This window comes from Filicampus tigris, chromosome 13 (genome assembly GCF_054856515.1).
Source record: "Filicampus tigris isolate MCC_2025a chromosome 13, RoL_Ftig_1.0, whole genome shotgun sequence".
In the NCBI taxonomy this organism is placed as follows: Eukaryota; Metazoa; Chordata; class Actinopteri; order Syngnathiformes; family Syngnathidae; genus Filicampus; species Filicampus tigris.
Window position 1 is genome coordinate 954901 of NC_141229.1, and position 18926 is coordinate 973826.

An 18926-nucleotide genomic window follows, 5' to 3' on the forward strand; every position below is an offset into this window, starting at 1 on the left:
TTCTGGTTGGTTAAAGGTTTTGATTGAATTATTTATTGAACACAAAATGACAAAAAAAGTGTCAGTGGATATGGGATGGACAATGCTAAAACTATTAGCACTTAGCTCTAAAGCCCCCCCACCCACACTTCTGGCCCTCCGGAGTCAAAATGTACTTGTAGACATGTTACTCACAGTTGATTTTCAAATTGGATTTATTCCGAAAAGGAAATGTTTAAGGCGTAAAGCATCTTTTGCAAAACAATAGGCTAACTGCTAGCAAATCAAGTTTAAAACAAGTTTCCTGGTTTCCATGGAGACGGATCACTTTTTCCAGATAAGCTGTGTAAACGGACCGACCCCATGCAAGTTGTTGTTGCCAAAACACCATGCTGTGTTGTTTGGGGAGTAAACTGAAATCAAATGTACAAAGAACAAAAGGCAGCAAGAATAGTCAGCGCTTTTACTTGTTTTTGCAAAGTTCGGTCAATTTCCCAGTATGTTAAATCTGCCGAATTGGTGATTTTGTTGCTCCTCTGTCCTCAAGCCCTGACAATAAACAGTCAAGGGCTGCGGCAATGCATTGGTAACAAAATGTCACCGCAGCTTAAATATGTTTATGCAGCGTCCGGTGGAACGCTGGGGAGTGGCTGGCTGGCGGGAAGGAGGAGGCGTCAGGAGGGACGCGCTTTTATTCGAGGGGGGGATGCGTGGCGCGCCAGTCTCCTCGGCCGCCTTTTGTCCCGTCCTTTCAGAGGTGGGGAGTGGAGCCTTCGGGAGCTCGTACATGTCCCGGGGAAGTTCATTAAAGCTCATTTGCACGCGGTACATTCAGTCAGTCGCGCAATGCATACGTAAATGTGGACGAAGCCTGCCGAGTGGAAGGTGAACTAGTTTCACGTTTGGATCCAAAATGGAGGCCTGTTAGCATCCAGCTAGTGGGGATACTTGTTGTCAAGCCATCTTCTCAGTTTATTCTCAGTTGAACACATTGCCGTGGTATATTTTGTCAATACCCAATGTCAATCAGTCTGAAAATTGAGATATTTGCACTGTGTAGTTGTAATTGTTTAATTATTATTATTTAAAAGAATCTTACTAGGCCTGTTACATCGTAACAGGTTAAGTTTTGTCTGTTTGTTTGTGTTGTAATCATGCAAAAACACTTTCAGATTACAAGTGTGCTCCAGTTTGTGTCCCAACATAATAGAGTTTTGGAAAAATGTTGCTTGTTTCTTCTGTTGAGGAGCCATTTTAAAATTCTGGGATTTTTACTTCCTCCAGCTGAATTTTAAATGATGATAAAAACATTTAAACATAGCTGTAATCCCCGTATATGTTGTTATATTGCGTTTGTAATTACACTTTATTAAGTTTGCTTTTAGGAGGCATTTTGAGGGGATTTTTACTTCCTCCAATGGAATCGTAGACACGTCTACATACAGATATTCCTTAATATATGTTGTTGTTTTTTATTTTATCTTCGGGTAGTAATAAAATGGCAACTGTATGTGGAAAACAAAAGACAACAGCAACGAGAGAAAAGAGGAAGTTAAAAAAAAGATACAATTTTAAAGACTTTCGTCACGATGTCGTCCTCCGCTCTGATTGGTTTGGCGGGCGAAACAAGGACGCCGATTGGCTGGTGGAATGCCGCTCCGCAGCGTCTATTTTGAACGTAAATAAGGATGCAGTCAGTCGGTCTTTGATCCGCAGAAAGCTGAGGCTGTCAGACGGGAGACATTCGGTGCCGCCGCGCTCTGACACGCAACAACCATGCCTCTTTAGCACCTCGGAAGGGCTGAGTTTTCCCATTTATCCACCCCCCTTAAGAAGTCGTCCGCTTCCATTACTTATTTGGACATGTTTCCGTAACTTTTAGCAGGGGGCTAAATGGTTAGCTCGTGGGTTAGCTTACAACTCGGGCCACCTTGCTAATTGGCGACACCAAATTCCACTAAAACAACCCGGGGATAAAAAAAATCATCCCGTCGGATATCTTGAGGAGTCGATTCAACTGGAGACAAACAACAACATGGATGCATTTTTGGGCAGCGTTCGTCCGGGCGGCGGCGGTGCGAGGAGCAGGCCCGACGACATCCCCGGTGTTTCGTCGTTGCCTCTGCCGGACGTGAACCACAAGATGGCCCACTGCAGGACTCTCTTCTCCCCAGTCCCAACCGCGGTTCACTCGCCTGTCACCAATCTAGCGCTGGACATGAACAAATTGGTGGGACTCGGGAGGTAGTTTCAGTTGAATGACCTTCCCAAATGTACAAATAACTCCGTGGTGCGTTGCTGACTTCCTTCGTGATTTCCTGTCCCACAGTCAGTGTGATACACCGAAGAGGAGTGTGCATGCGCGCCTGGAGAAGGTGTGCTCCATCGCCTCGGATGTCTCCTCCGATGCTGGTGAGTTCCAGACTAGATTTTGGATGCTGAAATTCTGTCTCTAGCTCCCATAATTATTGTGTTGGCTAACAAATGCTCTTGAAGTGTTAAATATTTCATCTTTTACTGTGTTTATTTGAATTTTGTGGCATATTTTCATCATTTTCGCATGTGGAGCATGGTAAAAAAAATAATCGTAGTTATTGTTTAATGCTTTGACTCTGGTCCCACAGGCCTCGGCATGGATTTCCCCAGTCCCATCGATACCCTGGAAATGGAGGACTCGTACGTAAAAACCGCATGTTGAAATCAATCAGCTTTCCTTCCCCGTGACCGGTCATCCACCCCAACCCCTACCCCCATTGCACCCCTTCCTAAAACCTCAACAGCTGACCGCACCAGTTTCTAATGCATCAGATTAAATCCACTTCACCAATTGTTAGGATATTTGGTGGACATATGTCATGACAGGACGCACAAAAAGTCTCATAGATCCATGCCTGAAATTGAGCAGAACTCCAGCCATTTTGGTTTAAAGCGGCTATTTTGGGAACATTCCAGGATTCTGACATTCTACTTGGGAATTTGGCTTAATGGGTCTAGAGATGTTGCCATTAATTGACAACTAATCAATTGACATCAATTTTGATCATCGGTTACTCGGTAAAAGTCATTGTTGTCCAAATCCTTGGAATTTCAGCCTCTCATCAGTACATTCTTAGATTTATGTAGTGCTCCATGAAAGTAGACTGATTATCTTTGTTTTCCCCCCAAAATAAGACATTTGTAAATATCTGCTTATTCTTTGGGAAACTGCTCAAGACTATTGCCTGTTTTCTGACCTGTTACGTACCAAAGCAGCGACTGAATGTAAGTCAATTTATAGGGAGGAAAAGTACAGTTCAGTTTAATCTGTTATGAAAATAATCATCATTTGCAGCCATAGTCTGACTAACCTGTTATTGATGTTAAACATGAAGCTGCCTCAGAAGAGAGAGTCAAACTAGGAGCCAGTAGTCAGTACGTACAAACAAAACCAAATATGCAGCAAGACTTGTTTAATTACCAGGAATTACAAAAAGCTGTTGTCTTTGAAGTTTAATGGAAAATTACCATATACCTATACCAGGGCTTTGACAAACTTGAACTAGGGAGTTAGAATTTGCTCCATTCTGAAGCAGGTTGGGTAATGTTGAATTATTATTATTATTATTATTATTATTATGGTAGTATTTAATGTGAGGTGTGACAGCAAAATGTGATCATTTTGGGGATCCACCATGAAAAAACGGTGTGTGAGGGTACCTGGAGAGTTTGTTCAAATCAGCCCCCTCCTGGTTGGCCTATGCGTTGCCATCTGGGAGTTCCTTTACAGCAGCATTTGGTCATCGAGCCCTCTTGGAGCTCCCTAACAGCTGTTTCTTTGCTAGGAGTTCACCAGGTTGGAAGCGTTGGGGCTTAATGATACCCCAGCACACCCCCTCCAGTCACTGGCACACTCTTCCTAGGCACTGTTATTTCAATGGGAGGCGGAGGAGGAGCGAGGCGGGAGGTTTTAGAAATGAGGGCAGGACACCCCCCCAGCCCCCCTTACCCAGTGGCTTGTACATTGAATGGGGCACGCTCCCCCATCCTTGCGAGACAAAAGGAGCCCTCAGTCCACGGCCGTGGCAGGCATCTGGTAGATTATCCCACGTCTGCCGAGGAGGCCCTTCCGCCGTCATGGTTTAGCATACAGGTGCTCCCCGCCGTACTTCTTCCCCACCGGTCGCCCACTTCCCGTTCCTCAATAGGCCCCGACCGCCCCAATTCCAACAAAGGTGTGTTTTATCATTCAGTGGCTCTCGAGCTTTTTACGCCAATTAGCACATCAAGTATTGTGGTTCACATTTTGACGCCAAATGTCCTCAGCAAAAATGCAAAGAATTGCACTTGGCTGTTCCGATACTTGAAGTATGAGGGAATATCTTTTCACTTTGCATTGTAGTTCGCAAGTCCAAATTCACATTTTTGCGCCTCATATAAACACATTGATAGCACAGATTTGGACCTTTTTCCGAGCCACGGACACTCTCCCCAAAAGCTTCTCTGGGCAGGACTCGCGCACATCAACGTCGGCGCTACGCGCGGCAAGGCGGGCTCGGAGCTACTAGCAGCCACCTTCGGCTGGCCGCTGCATGAGTCAAAGCTAAAATAGGAAGTGTTGACGGTCTACTTTTTTTTTTTTTGTTCATCCAATATTTTTTTTTCCTAGTGTCCCAAAGTAAGGTTTGCATAAGTGTTAATCACAAATGAGATGGAGGTTTCATTCCTGAAAAGGTATCAAAAATAACCCCCCAAAAAATGACTGAAAGTAAAAATGTACTTCAAGAGTAAAGAGTCCTTAAAAGTTAAATGCAGCTGAGCTGTACTTCAAAAATGGCTGTACAGGAACTTAAAGTAAAACTAAAAACAAAAAGTACTGAACCACTGTAGCATTATGCAGGTTGTTTAAATATAGAAAAATAAAAATCTATTGTTAAATAATGATTCAGTTTAAATGTATTGAAATGCAAATGGGGTGACTAAAGAGCACACGGCCGCACTTTGTCAATGTTTTTGTTCAATTCGTTTTTTGTTTTTTTTTTGTGTCAGCAGGTTCGAGAAGGCCATTCGGCAGTCCAGTCGAGTCCACGAGTAAGTCGGCGTCTTCGTCTGTCTTCGCTTCTGGAGCCTGTTTGTTCACGCCTCGTCAAACTGAAAACACCTGCCTGCTTTCAAACGCATTTTTACGCCTTGGTCTGCTCGCTTTCCCCTCACAGGAAAATGCCCGTCAGGCGAAACAACTCCTTACCGGTAAGTAGATGCACATACCAAAAAAAAAAAAAAAAAAAGGGTTATTTTCCTTTTCTGTGGCAGCCCGTTTAGGCAGCAAACTATAGTTTACATGTAGTTTCCAAAGACTATTTATCTGCCTTTCCGCGGCGACCTGTTGAGGCAGCAAAGTACGACTGTTTACCTTCACTTCCTAGCGCAGCCCGTTGAGGCCAAAAAGTGCACATTAGCATTGGGCCCACCAATTAAGATTTTTTTTTTCTTCTCTTAGGCGGATTCTGATATTTTGCAGGATAAAATTCCAGTGGAAGATTAATTAAAAAAAAAAAAAGGAATTAAATGACTTTTTTTGTCACTTAATTCTTACAACAACAAAAGTATGAATTTCAGGCACGTTTGACTCTTTTGCATGATTTTGTCTCTTAGTATTTAACTTTATAAAGGAGAGAAGTCAGCAAAATCAGCCTTTTTCCTGTTTTTGGGCGGGTTTTAATGTCATTATCTTTGTCTTATCTTTTATTGTGTTATAAAAAAAAACGGGCAAAAATTATTATAAATTCTAAAATAAAAATGTTATAAATAAATATTATTTTAAAATGTCTTTTAACAGGCGGGCTGTACAGTTTCTTGTCACGTTTCTCTAGTAGCTGTTAGCTTTCATGTTTATATGTGTATATGGCAGCCTATTTAGACTGGACACTAGTTGGGCCTGAATTCAATGCACTTTTGGAGTTAAATCCTTAATGCGGCCAAGTTTCTTTCTGCTATCTACTTCTACTTACTTTTTTTTGCGATCCCAAATGACTGCTTACTTTCTTTTTCTGTGGTATCCCGTTTCGGCAAATTGTTAAACTTCATTTTATGAAGCACCTGGTTCAGGCTACAAACTCCTTTTGTTTTGTACGGCAGCCTGTTTAGGCCAACAGACGACGGTTTGCTCTCGTTTTCTGTCGCAGCTAGTTTCGGCAAAAAATGGTTTACTTTCATTTTCTGTGGCAGCCCGTTTGGGCGGCAAGTGGTTCAATATCTTGTCACCTTGTCGTTTTTTCAGCTTCAGCTCCTTTGCTTCAGTCCGCCCCTGAAGGGATCCGAGTCGGATGCTAACCGCTACGGCGTATTTGGCCAGCAACCCGTCTGTGCGGACTCCTCCTCGTCATCCCCATGGGACAACAAGGAGAACATCCCCAAGGTGGGTGCGCGCGCGCTCATCAGCGGCCGTCGCTTGCCGCGGCGATGGCACGTGGCAGTTTTTGAAGCGATTGTGTTGATGTTGCCTGTCCGCAGGAGTGCTTTGAGTTCAAGAAACCCGCCCAGCCCGTGGCCCGCACCCGAGCACACTCCGTCAACGGCGGCCCCCTGAAAGACGCTTTCGCCCACCGCCCCAACTCGGCGCCGGCCCTCATGGTATGGATACGCAAAGCGCAATTTGTCGTGCCTAAACGGGTAGATTGACATGTTTGTACGACGCCCTGAAAACAAGCAGGCGTTTTTATGTCCTGTGGTCCCATCAAGACAGAAAAATACGATATACTCTTGGTTTATGTGGCAGCCCATCGAGGCAGCGTAGCGTCTTTCATGTTCTTTAGCGATGCGAGCTTCAATTTTCTGAGGCAGAAAACTATAGCACACTTCATTTTCTCTCGCAGCCCGTTTAGGTAGGAAGTTGCAGTGTCCATCATTTTCTGTGGAAGCCCATTTAGGCAGAAATGAATATACATATTTTTTTGCCCGTTGAGGCAGCCAAATGCTGCTGCTTTCATTGGCGCTAACTTTTGTGAATGTTGTGATCTCGCAGGTGTCGCCTCCCTCCGTGCAGAAGCCGCATTTGAGCGACGACAGCCCGTTGTTCCTTCGATGTTCCTCCCTCACGTCACTCAACGATGACGACGGCTTCCTGGACGTGCTGGACGACAACATGGAGGTGGGGGCTGCGTTTCCTTTGTCAAACTCAACGGCACCCGAACGCGGCACTGGTGCGCTGACCGACGTTTCCTTCTTCTCACAGAACGCCGATGACATGCCCCAAGGGATGGCCAACTTGCTCACAGCGCCCCTAGTGGCTGACGGCTTTGGAGAAGACTCGGTAAGTCCCTAATGGACACTAGCTGACTAGTTGGGCCTGAATTAAGTCTGCCCGCTGTTGTTAGACTAAAATCCTTAACTGTATTTATTGCTTTCTACGTTAACTAAGATTTTCTTTTTTTAGGCAGCAGATTGTTCATATGCATTCTACTTAAATGTACCTTTTTGTAGAATATCGTCCAATTATAGTTACCTAGTTTTTGGAGAAAATATCAATTTTTTTTAGCTTGTATCGCCCAGCCCTTCTGCCTTGATTTTTTTTTTTTTTTTTTTTTTTTTTTTATCCTCCGTGGCAGCCTGTTGAGGCTGGAAATGTTTTTTGACTTTCCAACTTGATCTTGGCGCTAAAATGAATGCCGCTTGACAAAAGGGAACCCCGTCTTGTCGTTTTTCAGCCTGCGATCCGCTGGCGGCCCCGCAGCCTTTTCCGCTCCCCATCTATGCCCAGTCCGTCCGTGTCGCGCCCTTGCGCCAAGCGTCCCGACTGCCCCAGAGACGACAACACACCCGCCGTGCAGGTCAAGCGGCGTCGTAGCCTGGCCAGATCCGAAGTCAGCACAGAGGACGTCTATTCCCCCAAGATGGTCAATACTGACGCCGACGCTCAAGACAGCGCCATCTTCTGTTTGACTCTAGCAGTGCTTTTATTGTGTGTGTGTGTGTGTGTCTGCTGTCGTCTGCAGGCTTGCATGCAGCTGCAGAGGTCCAAATCTTTCTGTCAGATGGAGATTGACAAAGTTCTGGACAAGAACGACGACACCGCCGAACTTATTGGAGACTTTAGCAAAGTGAGCAACACTCAACAGGGCCGAAAGCTGATTGCGTGCCGATGAATTTGGAAGTTAACTCTAGTTTTTCTGCTTGATGCTTTTTAGCCCTACGCCCTGCCGACGGTGGACGGAAAACATCAGGACCTCAAATACGTCACAGGAGAAACGGTAAGCATGGAGGTTGCGCATCCTCAAAGGGGCTGAGGAAATAAGCAACACCAAAAGAGGGGCTACTACCATTTGGCTGCCCTTTTTAGGCAGGTTGCTACTAAAGTGACGTTTACGTTTTTTGGGTCATTTCCAATAGTCCTGCGACAAACGCACCTGTTTTCATGTCGTCAGCATCCCGTTCAGGCAGTAGAGTAGTTGAAATATTGCCACCGTTGCTTCAAGATGAAAAACAATTTGGGTGCTAAAATAGCACGCGGGACCCCATTCTCAACTGGTCTTTTGCCCGGTTCAATCAAAAGTTTTTTTTAAAAAAAAAACCCCACAATAAAACTATGATACAGATATAGTGTGAAGAAGAGTCCTTCTTACCTTGCTGGAGGTAATAAAATGTCTTTAAGTGGCCATTTTTTCTTGCATGTTGAGCAGATGGTGGCGGCAATGAAGGGCGAGTTCAGTCACCTGGTTGAGCGAGTCATCATCATCGACTGCCGCTACCCTTACGAGTTTGACGGCGGACACATCAAGGTGAGCGCACCGCCACACTTCAGATAAGATGTGATGTCTAATATAACATATGTCATGAATGAAATAAGAATCCGTGATCATTCTCTAAAACATTTGATTTCATTAGCCTTAATAAAACAGTACTATATGAAAATGAACCTTCACGAAACCTTTAACTAATCAATGTCATAAATGAATAAAAAATAGTTTAGCTAATGAATCAGTACATTTTATATTTAAAAAAAAAAAGATTGTATATGCTGCACTGAAGTATTTTAATAACAGTAATCCCCTCATTAATTTCATTCTTTAAAATTAGTTTAAAATGTTTCACAATGTGCATCAAATGAATAAAAATAGATGAAATGAAATAATTACACTTAAATCAATTCACAGAAAAACTGCGACAATTATTTAGCATTTTCATTTTTCTCATTTTAGTGCATATTGTTCTGTACTTATTTCAAGAATAAATGGCAAAATTAATACCTTATATTGCATTGATTTATCATTTTGTTTTAATACTTCTGTAACTCCAATGTATTCACGTCTCCGTGATTTCGATTTTTGTATTTCTTAATGTTTTATTTCTCTTTCTGTAATGCTTTTTATGTAAAGCACTTTGACTTGGTGTATGAAATGTTCTCTACAAATAAACTTGCCTTGCCTTCCGTTATTTATTTCCTTCTTTCAACGTGCCCGTCAGGGCGCCCTGAATCTCTACCTGGAGGACGAGGTTGAGGACTTCCTGCTGCAGACGCCGGTGGTGGCGTCGTGCCCAGAGATGCGCGTCATCGTGATGTTCCACTGCGAGTTCTCGTCGGAGCGCGGACCGCGCATGTGCCGCTACGTGCGCGAGCGAGACCGCTCCATGAACGACTACCCCAAACTCCACTACCCCGAACTCTACGTGCTCAAGGGAGGCTACAAGGAGTTTTTCCCTCTCTTCCAGGTATGCCGAGCAGATGACATTCCAATATTCAGCCCCAAGAATAAAAATTGGGCAAAAAAAAAACAAACAAAAAAAAAAATGGCCGTATTTGGTTAACTTTACAACAGGGTTCTCTGCAGTTAATGCACAGATAAATTATGCTGTTGACAGATTTGGACAATTCAAGTTAAATGATGTCTTTAAACGATGAATCGATTATCATAGTAGTTCAATTGTTGCACCTCTCGAGAAACTCAGTCGTGGGATGACTTGAATAACTCAATCACGTGGGCTCCCCAAAATGACCCGCGTCCCCTCGGTCTGACGCAGATGCAATGCGAGCCCGAGTCGTACCGGACCATGATGGACGAGGACTTCCGCGAGGACCTGAGGAACTGTCGCCTGAAGAGTCGCTCGTGGGCCGGCGAGCGCAGCAAGCGGGGCATGTACAGCCGCCTCAAGAAGCTGTGAGTGCCCCCCCCACTTGCTTTCCCACACCCTCTTGAATCGGGCAGCTTTTTGTTCAAGGCCACCTTTTCCAATCACTTTGAGCCCAGTTCCTGCCATCACTGCCAATGTTCACTTTAAAAATGTCTCAGTACTTAAATACCTACAAGTTGGGAGTAGGTGCATTATTTTTATCCCCCCCCCCCCCCCCCCTTTTCCACACTGCCTACGCGTTTTTACAAATTGAGTTCCCCGTTGAATATGTGAACCACAATTTCAATTGTCGTCGTTGTTTTTTTACGAACATTTTCCTGTTCTCACGGTGCCAAAGACACCAAAGAAGACTTGCAGTGAGATTGTTGACGTCCTGCAGGACCGCAAAAACGTTTGGAGTGTGAAAGGAAGCGTGAGCGATTTGCGTGCGTGTTGTTGCCCAAATGTGCGTTTTTGTGGAGCGAGCGCTGCCAGTTTTGGCGCACAGCTCTCGGGAGAGCCGCCCATTAAAGATCAGTGTGAGTTTAAACTGATGAGTGTTACGCGTCCGTTTTTTCATTCTGATTGTGTTGGACTGCCGGAGTACCCAAAACTCCATTCCGTCAAATGTCCCAGCATTGTGACAGAAAACTTGTGAATCCCAATTTAAAAAATTTTTTAGAGGGAACATATTAATAAAAAAAAAAAAAAAAGGAGATAATGCAGTTGCATAAGTGTGCACACCCTCCTGTTAAGGATTAGCCAAATGCATTCCACCTCGTTAAATGCGGACCCAGCGCACACCCGCCACCATTTCAAGTGCCAACCATTCAACCATTTTGGATAAACCCCAAATAAAAGTTGAACTCTTCTAGTAGGCTTTTCCTGCCATTTCAGCTGTCACAAGCCACCGAGTGTTTCCACAGCATCCCATCCGGGGGATCTCATTGTTGAAAGGTATCCAGTCAGGAGAAGTGTGCAAAAGTATTTCCAAGGCATTCAATAAACCACGGAAAACGGTAAAGACAGCCGTCATCAAGTGGAGAAAATAAGGCACGTAGGCGGCGACAGAACCAACAACTGGACATGCCTCCAAAATGGATGAAAAGATGGACGGAAACTGGTCAGGGACACGCTGACAACATTGACGGAACTGCAGGAATTGGTGGCTAGTACTTGCAGTTTAGTACATGTGACAATCTTTTTTATATGTCTGGGCTATGAGCTCAGGTGGCAAGAAGCCTTACGGCGGGGGGAAAAAATCAAAACATTTTCCACTGTGCCTTTAATCCAGATATGTACAATTCAAATCTCAGAATTTGAATATAAGCCGTTGAGATCTTTTGTCCTCATGTGACGTTACAAACATTTTTCTCTCAGGAGTCTTTGTAGTCATTCCACTTTGTGTTCCGTGACTCAACGCCACAGCGTGACTGTCAACGCTTTTGTGTCTTGCTTTTGGCGCGCACGCTTCAAACCAGGCTACGTGTTGAATTTCTCCCTCTCAAAGCGGCCTTGGGAGTGGCCTCTGCCAAGGCACGTGCGCGCACACACACACATTCCACACTAGTGTCCTGAGCAGAGTTCGGCAGGAAGTCACGTGTAGTCAACATGTGAGCCAGGGGGATGGTTGTTGTTCACGTGCGGAGCAACTGGGCCTCTCGCCACTGGCTCTTCTCATGCTCGGAATGAGGCAGATTTCTGGCGCCACTTTTAAAAACACACTCTGTGCTTTGGAAACTGACATTTGTATAGCCTGTTAGTGAAATTGTGTTGCTTGTCCAAAATACACTAGGATGGGCAGGAGTATGAAATTGCAACAAAAACAAATTCTAAAGTACTTCTATATTTTTTAAAATACTTCTCTTTGTTTTGTTTTTTTTTTTTAATGCCACTAAAACACTTTTTAATGACTCCGTTTTCCAATCTTCCAAAGTTAGGTGTGATAGATAGGATTATGGTTTAAAAAAAAAAATACCACTTGAAAATAAATACAAAATCTAAATAAAAAGATCTTTATGGTCCCCGGTGGGCAATTTGGTATGCAACAATGTGACACAAACAAATTCATAAATACATAAAATATAACGAACACAATGTAAAGTCGTCATGACATAATTGAATACATTAAACAAACTCGATAAATACAAATAAATGAGTTAATTAAAATGTGTACTTTGGCCAATGATTACCAAAAAATGGCCTAACCCTCAATGAACTTTAGTGATTTAAAAATATATTAAAATATAAAACATGCTTGCTTCTAATATTCTTTCTAGAGACAACTTTTGCTTCCTCTGGTCCGTGTTTAGTGTGGTAGACGCCGTGTCACCAAACAGCACAGTGACTATTTGTCACCTTCTTCAATAGCCTGACCGACTGATTACATGTTTGAATCCACCCGTGATTCCAATTCGATGACACACCTCGGCCGAACGTGTGCCTTTGGCCAAATTGTCTTGGTACAGGATCGTTTCATGAGTTTGTATTTAAAAATAACTCTCGTGTGTGTGTGTGTGTGTGTGCGTGTAAAAGTGACCTAAAGGCCATGATGTCACACAGCTTTTAAATGACAATACAATCTTTCAAAAGCGATGTCACATAGAATTGGGCTGAGAGGTCGTTGAAAATAATTTGCTCTTGACACGTTGGAAAAAAAGCTTCAGGACGCGTGCGACTGACACACCGAAATTGGGAATCTCAAGACCAAGCGAAGCAAAACCCCAGAAAGGAGAAACCGAGCTCAAGTGGTCAATCTTAGCTTCACGTCCTTGGCAAGTGGAACCAGGTGATTTTTCCAAAAAGTGTTGCATGCGTGACACTATTCAATCCTGATATTGTGCTCATTTGAACTTAGTTTTGTTTGACGACTGCACGCGGCGTCTGCTGGTGCCAATCTGCAAATGGAGTCAAGCGGTCGTGTGAAAACGTCAAGCTGAAGGACAGCGACAGACGGGAGCGCGCATAATCGACGACTGTTGGCTGGATCAAGAGGTCGAGCGCACGGCGGGGGGAATGTGAACAAATCGCAGCGTGCGCTTTCTCTCTTTGCCGACGGTCGCCCTCTTCCTGCAGCAACAGGCCTCTCAGTGTGCTCGATTGGCAGCTGCACACAGACACAGTGAGCGAATGAGCAAGACGCTTTCTTGCCAAGGCCCACAAGCGCACCAAAAAGATCAAAAGTCAACTGGTGTTGACACTACGTTGCACTTACATGAACTGATGTGTGTTACCGTAGGCACATTTTCTTCTTGTCGAATTGAATCCATATTGATGTCCTGGATCTGGCTTTTTTTTTCTGTTCATGTTCAATTTGGATCGTTCACAGTGGAAGCAACGGGACAACTGAAAACAATAATTGTAATCAATGTATTTTGTTCTTTTCAAAAAGAAGGGAATTACTTCAGTGCAATCTAATATTGACCAAGTGGTCAAGATGAACATTATCGTGACTTGTTGTCATGAGTAAATTGATCCAGATGAAACCATGACAAGATGCTTGAACCGCTCCTTCAGTTTTCTTTAGTTTTATTTATTCTATTATACCTGTTTGTTATATTCCATTATTATTGTTATGATGATGATGAATATTATTGAATTTGGATGAAATAATGAAATCATGGATATGCTGGAACTGTTTCTTTCCATAATTTGTAATTATTTTTTATATATTTATTTTATGTTGTTTATTTTGATACTTTTTAATTTGATTTTTGATAATATCTTAACTGTTATTCTTCGTTTTATCATTTTAAATTAAAAAAAAATGTTACAAAATATTCCTCTTATTGTTGTTATTAAAGAATGGAGAAGATACTTGAATTTGAATGACTTTAATAAACCTCATTTCATTTACTTTTTTCCCTTTCGCTAGTCCAAAAAAATGAAATCGTGCATTAGTAAGCGCGGTACGTCGAATGGTCGTGTGATCCGCGAGCGCCATCTGGCGTCTTTAATGACAAAAAGCTGCAGAATGCGACAATTGGTCATGTGATCCGCGAGCGCCATCTGGTGGCTTAAAGATACAAAGCAGCAGAATACGACAGTTGGTCATGTGATCAAACCCGGAAGCGAGTCGCCTTGGCCTGACAACAAGAGCGGTTTGCGCCCTCGTTCTTGTTGCTTGAAATGTCGTCATCATGGTAGTCGCCTTCGTCATCCACACCGTGTGCCCGATCGGGGCGCTCGCTCCCGGGGAGAGCAGGGTGCTCTACTCCCGCGTCTTCGGACCGGACGAGGCGCTCTTCCAGGGCGGGCAGCGGCAGCGGCAGCGGCAGCGGCAGCTCAACGCCGACGAGAGGCGACTTTTGTCAACCGAGAAGCTCGCCGTGGTGGCCCGGTACGTCGGTTCTTCTTCTTGAGTTGGTCCACCAGAACCAGATCAGAACCAGGCCAGAACCACATGGACGCGAGCTACGAACGTGACGTCATCACTTGGCTCTTGCTCAGTGCTAGGTCAGGTCCAAATTTAGGAACGCGTGACAGTCATTCCAACTTTTAGTCATGCAATTATTATGAATGGTTATTAAGTAATTCTTTTTCAATACATATATTGGAATATTTTTAAACTCAGTTTGATTTGTAATGAATTTTTATTCATAACACTCATGTGTTATGTTGTTGATTTTTGCTCATTTTTATTTTTTTTGAAAGACGATACAGTATATGTAATTTATTGTAATACTTTAACTGATTTTTGCCTGATTTTGTTTTAAATTGATATATATTCATTATGATATACAATATATTATTATTTTATTGTGTTCTATTTGTTAAATACTCTTTACTTGTATATTTTTTGTCAATATAGTAAGATAGAATTCACAAAATACATTTTTGTAATCATCTACTCTTGGAGGCTGCCGATACCAGCCATTGATACTTACGGGGGAAAATTTTTTGACATGGAGTAAGTACTCCTCTGCATATTATTATTATTATTATTATTATTATTATTATTATGCTCCCTATGATATGCCAAGATGTACTGACCGGCCATTAATCAAGTAAGATGATTATGTCATTTTGTCCGGTTTGGACCAGGCAGGTCCAGAGCGCCGTCTCGATGCGCCGGGAAGCCTCGGGGCGCCCCCCGGTGGAGACTGTGCCCGGCGAGGAGGCCCTGGCCCTGCAGGAGGCCGACAGCGGCGTGCTGAGGCTGCGCTGCGGCGACCCCTTCTGGCAGGAGGTCAGCGCGCTCTGGTTGGCTGTCAACTGCTTGTCCTTCGTGATGCTGTGCGAGCCCCACGAGAACCTGCTGCTGGCCGAGGGAACGCTGCGGAACGTCGCCAGGCACTGCTTGGACCACCTTCACATGCTGGGACAAGGCAGCGAGGTGTGTGGGAACCCCAAGCGGCGACTTTGCGCATTATTATTCGTGTTCGGCAAGTACGTTTTTGACCAAAAAGGCGATGGTGAGGGTCCCTTGAATTCCCGGTTTGTCTCTGAATTCCCGGTTTGTAAATCACTGTAATGACAAACAGATCCCGGCAGATGGCAGCGTTGCATCAATTTGGATTTGGGATCAGCACAGCTTTCGAATAGAAAATAAGACTTAGGCAGTCAATTTTGGCATGTCACGTTGAATCAAAGGCGTATGTGACAAGTTTAGGCACCTGACACTCAAACGGTGCATATGTATGGTATAAACTGAGTTTGATGTCACGGTAGGTAGTCGACTGTGTATGTCACAATCAGGAGAAAAGATAACGCAGTTGCTGGAGCGCGTGCTAGGTCAAAAAGGCGGTGACGTTCAATACGAGCCATGCGATGAGTCAGCGTCGCGTGAGGCGCATTTCATCGAAGAAAAATCACAGTTTGCCATCAAAAAGGCCTTTTTCATTTTATAGTTTGAGGTCTCGCAAAAGCAAGAATTTTTAGCATCAAAGTCACAGTCCGACACGGCTGCTTTCTCTGCTTTTTGCCGACACCGACTCAAATTCGACTGCTGATTCCTAAAGATAAACCATTCGCGGATTAGCAGAAATATTTATTCATTCATTTGATAATTGGATTTGCCAGGTGTTGTTGAAGAGCAGCCGCGTGGACGTCCTGCTGAGTCGGCTTCTTCCTCACGGCCAGCTCGTCTTCCTCAACCACCGCTTTGCTCAGAGTCTGGAGAAGGATGTGGCCGCTTACATGAACAAGTGACCCCCAGTGGACAAATGTCACCGTTACACTCCCGCTAGCCAAGCTAGCGGTCAGCCACGAGCGGCTGAACGTGCTCCATTTGGATTGGCCAAGCAGGAGAATAGTCAAACTTTTGCCCGGGCGCTAAAGGAGCCGAGACAATCACGTAATGATCGTGATCATTAAATAATCCATTTTGTGTGTTTAACGTGGGAAAAACGCAACCTTTTCTCATTTGTAGTATTTGTGCGGCTCATGTTGCTTTCAGGCACAATCTGATGTCACAGCATTTTCTTCACCAACAACTCACAAGATTGTTTCAAATGTTTTGAAATGCATCAAGCTAGGCTGCTGTTGCCTTCAGGGACAGAACTTGCAGAAATTACAATTCCACGAGATATTTCATTTAATGGACTCGGGATGTGACGGACAGAAATGAGTGTCCAGTCCCCTCAAAATGCGCTTTGGTGCAGTTGTTCCAGAATTGGCCACAATTTGCCACAGCGCCATTCCAACAGACAGACTGCTAAGTGTGATTTTGGGTCGAGCCGCAGTCTGTTGTCACAGATTTACAGTAGACCAGAGCAAGCTAATAGATACAGTACATTTTTTTTCAATCTGAATTTCTTTGAAACAAAGGACAATTAACACTGGAACAGCTTGTATTGAATCCATTGTTTGTGTACAAATATACTACAGTTATTCAATACTTTTTTTTTTCTGACCGATACCAGTACGAGGGTTCACTCGAGCACTCGCCGAAACCGAAAGTAAGTATCATGAAAAAGCATCAATCAATAAAAGTGGAAGAAACCATTTTTTTGTTTCTGAAGCTGAGTGATCTTTATTCTCCACAGAGTTATGAAGAGAAATTCAAATTTATTTGTGTCAGGAATCCTCATATCGCTGCCCACCGTAACCCCACCCCTTAAAAAAAATTGCATTGCGGTCCATGTCAAAAGTTATTTTTACAATATCTTTGTACTGGACTGGGCGTGTTTATTCAATGAAAAAAAGTACAAAACAATCATTTTGTACTGTGGTGGGTGTACTGTCTTCAGACAGTTAACAAAAAAAGTTTACATTTAACGGGCAGTCGGCCCTTTCCCACAATTCTATCGTAACTCACAAAGCAACAGTGATTGTTCCAAATGTCCTTAAATCAATTAAATAATCTAGCCCGCTAGGCTGTTGTTGCGTTCATGGTCAGTCTGAAGTCACAATTTTGTCACACAAGACATCCTTAAACATCTAAAACAACAGTTCAGGCGTTCGCCACTGGAGGGCACTATGTCGCCATTCATTCAGTTTGAGCTCTGAGCTGTCTCTCTACAGCAAGATAAAAATAAAATACCCCCCCCCCCCCCCCCGCCCCACCACCACCTTAAAAAAGGGCTTGCAGACATGGAAAACAAACAGCAGCGCGGTTTGTTTTTCGGCGTGCGCTTTTTGTAATTACGTCCAATTAATGGCGCGCGGCGCAGGAAGTTGTTGTTTGCTCGCCAACAGCTGTTTGGATTAAACGGATGAGCGGGTGTCAAGTGGAGATTAAAATCGCACCCGTTTGACAAACCGGCCCAGAAAGGGGAATTGACTGGGGTGCAGGAATTGGTTGTGTCACATTTTGGGCATTTAGACGCTCATGGAAATTGAAATTATCCTTCAAACTGTGACCATCATTGAAACTAATTTAGTAGTCCACATTAAAAGGTTAATTTAAGAAATGGTCATGAGCCCCAAAAAGCTAAATTTTGAATTCAAAATGCTAGCAGAACTAGCCTGTATTTTGTTGGATTCTTTGAACGCTAACAGAATGAGTGTGTATGTACAACAGAAAAACCACGTAAAATGTTGCAACTTGTCATTGGGGGAAAAGTGGCGCCATTTGGTGGACAGGTTTACAAATTAGGCAGTCCACAATGTGTTAAAAAAGTGTTAACCTAAGATATGGTCAAGTGATAACAAAGATAAGCTTTTGTGTGCTAATGCTAACAGAACTGCTGTCTGTGTTATAACTTTGTTTTGATACAAACCAGTTCTTGATACATGGTCAATATTTATAGACGATAATTGATGCTAAAGGCTGATGCTAACAGAACTGGTTTCGTAGTCATGAAGTCATTATTGTAAGATAATTTCTCCAAGCATGGCGCGCAACTCTAAACAGTAACACTAGCACTAATGCTAATGCAATATGAGAGGTGCCCGGGCTGCTCCACCAATAACAGACTGCTAAAAATGTGCTGAAAACGGCGAAATTCACGAAGCTGGTTTTGTTTGCAAAGCTAAACAAGCTAAGGTAATGAGTCCTAAATGCTAACGCTAACAGAACGTATCTTGTTCTGAAATGAACCAAACTGAACTTAACTGACCAATTGCTCAAGCACTCCTCACGACTCTGAATCGAAATATGAGCGCTGGTGCTAAGCGCTGTGTTCCTTTCACCTGACTTTTGTGGACGCTTGCTAAACTGAGCTATTGTTAATGTCTTATTTTCCCATCTCCATCCCATCAGTTTGAAGTTCTACGCACACGAAAAATGTTTCAATGTGGAGGCTGTTCATTGAATAACTTTAAGGTCTTTTCCCCAACATAATATTTCTTCTTCTCGCACCTCATTAGACGGCTATTGTAAAATGCGCCGAAGCTCAGTGCTACCGGGACACCGTATGAATTTCAATGCGACTCTTACAATTTCACATATTTCCCAAAAAGATAAGCGGGATTAAATAAAA

The 18926-nt window shown here is 43.5% G+C and overlaps 2 protein-coding genes across 2 annotated transcripts; both read left to right on the forward strand.

Moving 5' to 3' along the window:
* The first annotated feature begins 1654 nt into the window (after positions 1 to 1654).
* Positions 1655 to 10616, forward strand: cdc25b (cell division cycle 25B). Its single transcript, XM_086050563.1, has 15 exons — positions 1655 to 2223; positions 2309 to 2391; positions 2604 to 2655; positions 5008 to 5046; positions 5172 to 5205; positions 6236 to 6373; positions 6469 to 6588; positions 6980 to 7105; positions 7190 to 7267; positions 7662 to 7850; positions 7950 to 8054; positions 8142 to 8204; positions 8634 to 8732; positions 9418 to 9663; positions 9973 to 10616. The coding sequence occupies exons 1-15, from the start codon at positions 2015 to 2017 to the stop codon at positions 10111 to 10113; spliced, it is 1722 nt and encodes a 573-aa protein (XP_085906689.1). The 5' UTR covers positions 1655 to 2014; the 3' UTR covers positions 10114 to 10616.
* Positions 10617 to 14112: 3496 nt separating this feature from the next.
* Positions 14113 to 17007, forward strand: ap5s1 (adaptor related protein complex 5 subunit sigma 1). Its single transcript, XM_086049652.1, has 3 exons — positions 14113 to 14401; positions 15106 to 15397; positions 16084 to 17007. The coding sequence occupies exons 1-3, from the start codon at positions 14202 to 14204 to the stop codon at positions 16210 to 16212; spliced, it is 621 nt and encodes a 206-aa protein (XP_085905778.1). The 5' UTR covers positions 14113 to 14201; the 3' UTR covers positions 16213 to 17007.
* The last annotated feature ends 1919 nt before the right edge of the window (positions 17008 to 18926 follow it).

Coding starts and splice junctions, on each gene's coding strand:
- cdc25b (XM_086050563.1), top strand. CDS start 2,015: ATGGATGCATTTTTGGGCAGCGTTCGTCCGGGCGGCGGCGGTGCGAGG. Junction 2,392..2,603: donor GGATGTCTCCTCCGATGCTG/GTGAGTTCCAGA, acceptor CTGGTCCCACAG/GCCTCGGCATGGATTTCCCC. Junction 5,206..6,235: donor GGCGAAACAACTCCTTACCG/GTAAGTAGATGC, acceptor TCGTTTTTTCAG/CTTCAGCTCCTTTGCTTCAG.
- ap5s1 (XM_086049652.1), top strand. CDS start 14,202: ATGGTAGTCGCCTTCGTCATCCACACCGTGTGCCCGATCGGGGCGCTC. Junction 14,402..15,105: donor AAGCTCGCCGTGGTGGCCCG/GTACGTCGGTTC, acceptor GGTTTGGACCAG/GCAGGTCCAGAGCGCCGTCT. Junction 15,398..16,083: donor TGCTGGGACAAGGCAGCGAG/GTGTGTGGGAAC, acceptor TGGATTTGCCAG/GTGTTGTTGAAGAGCAGCCG.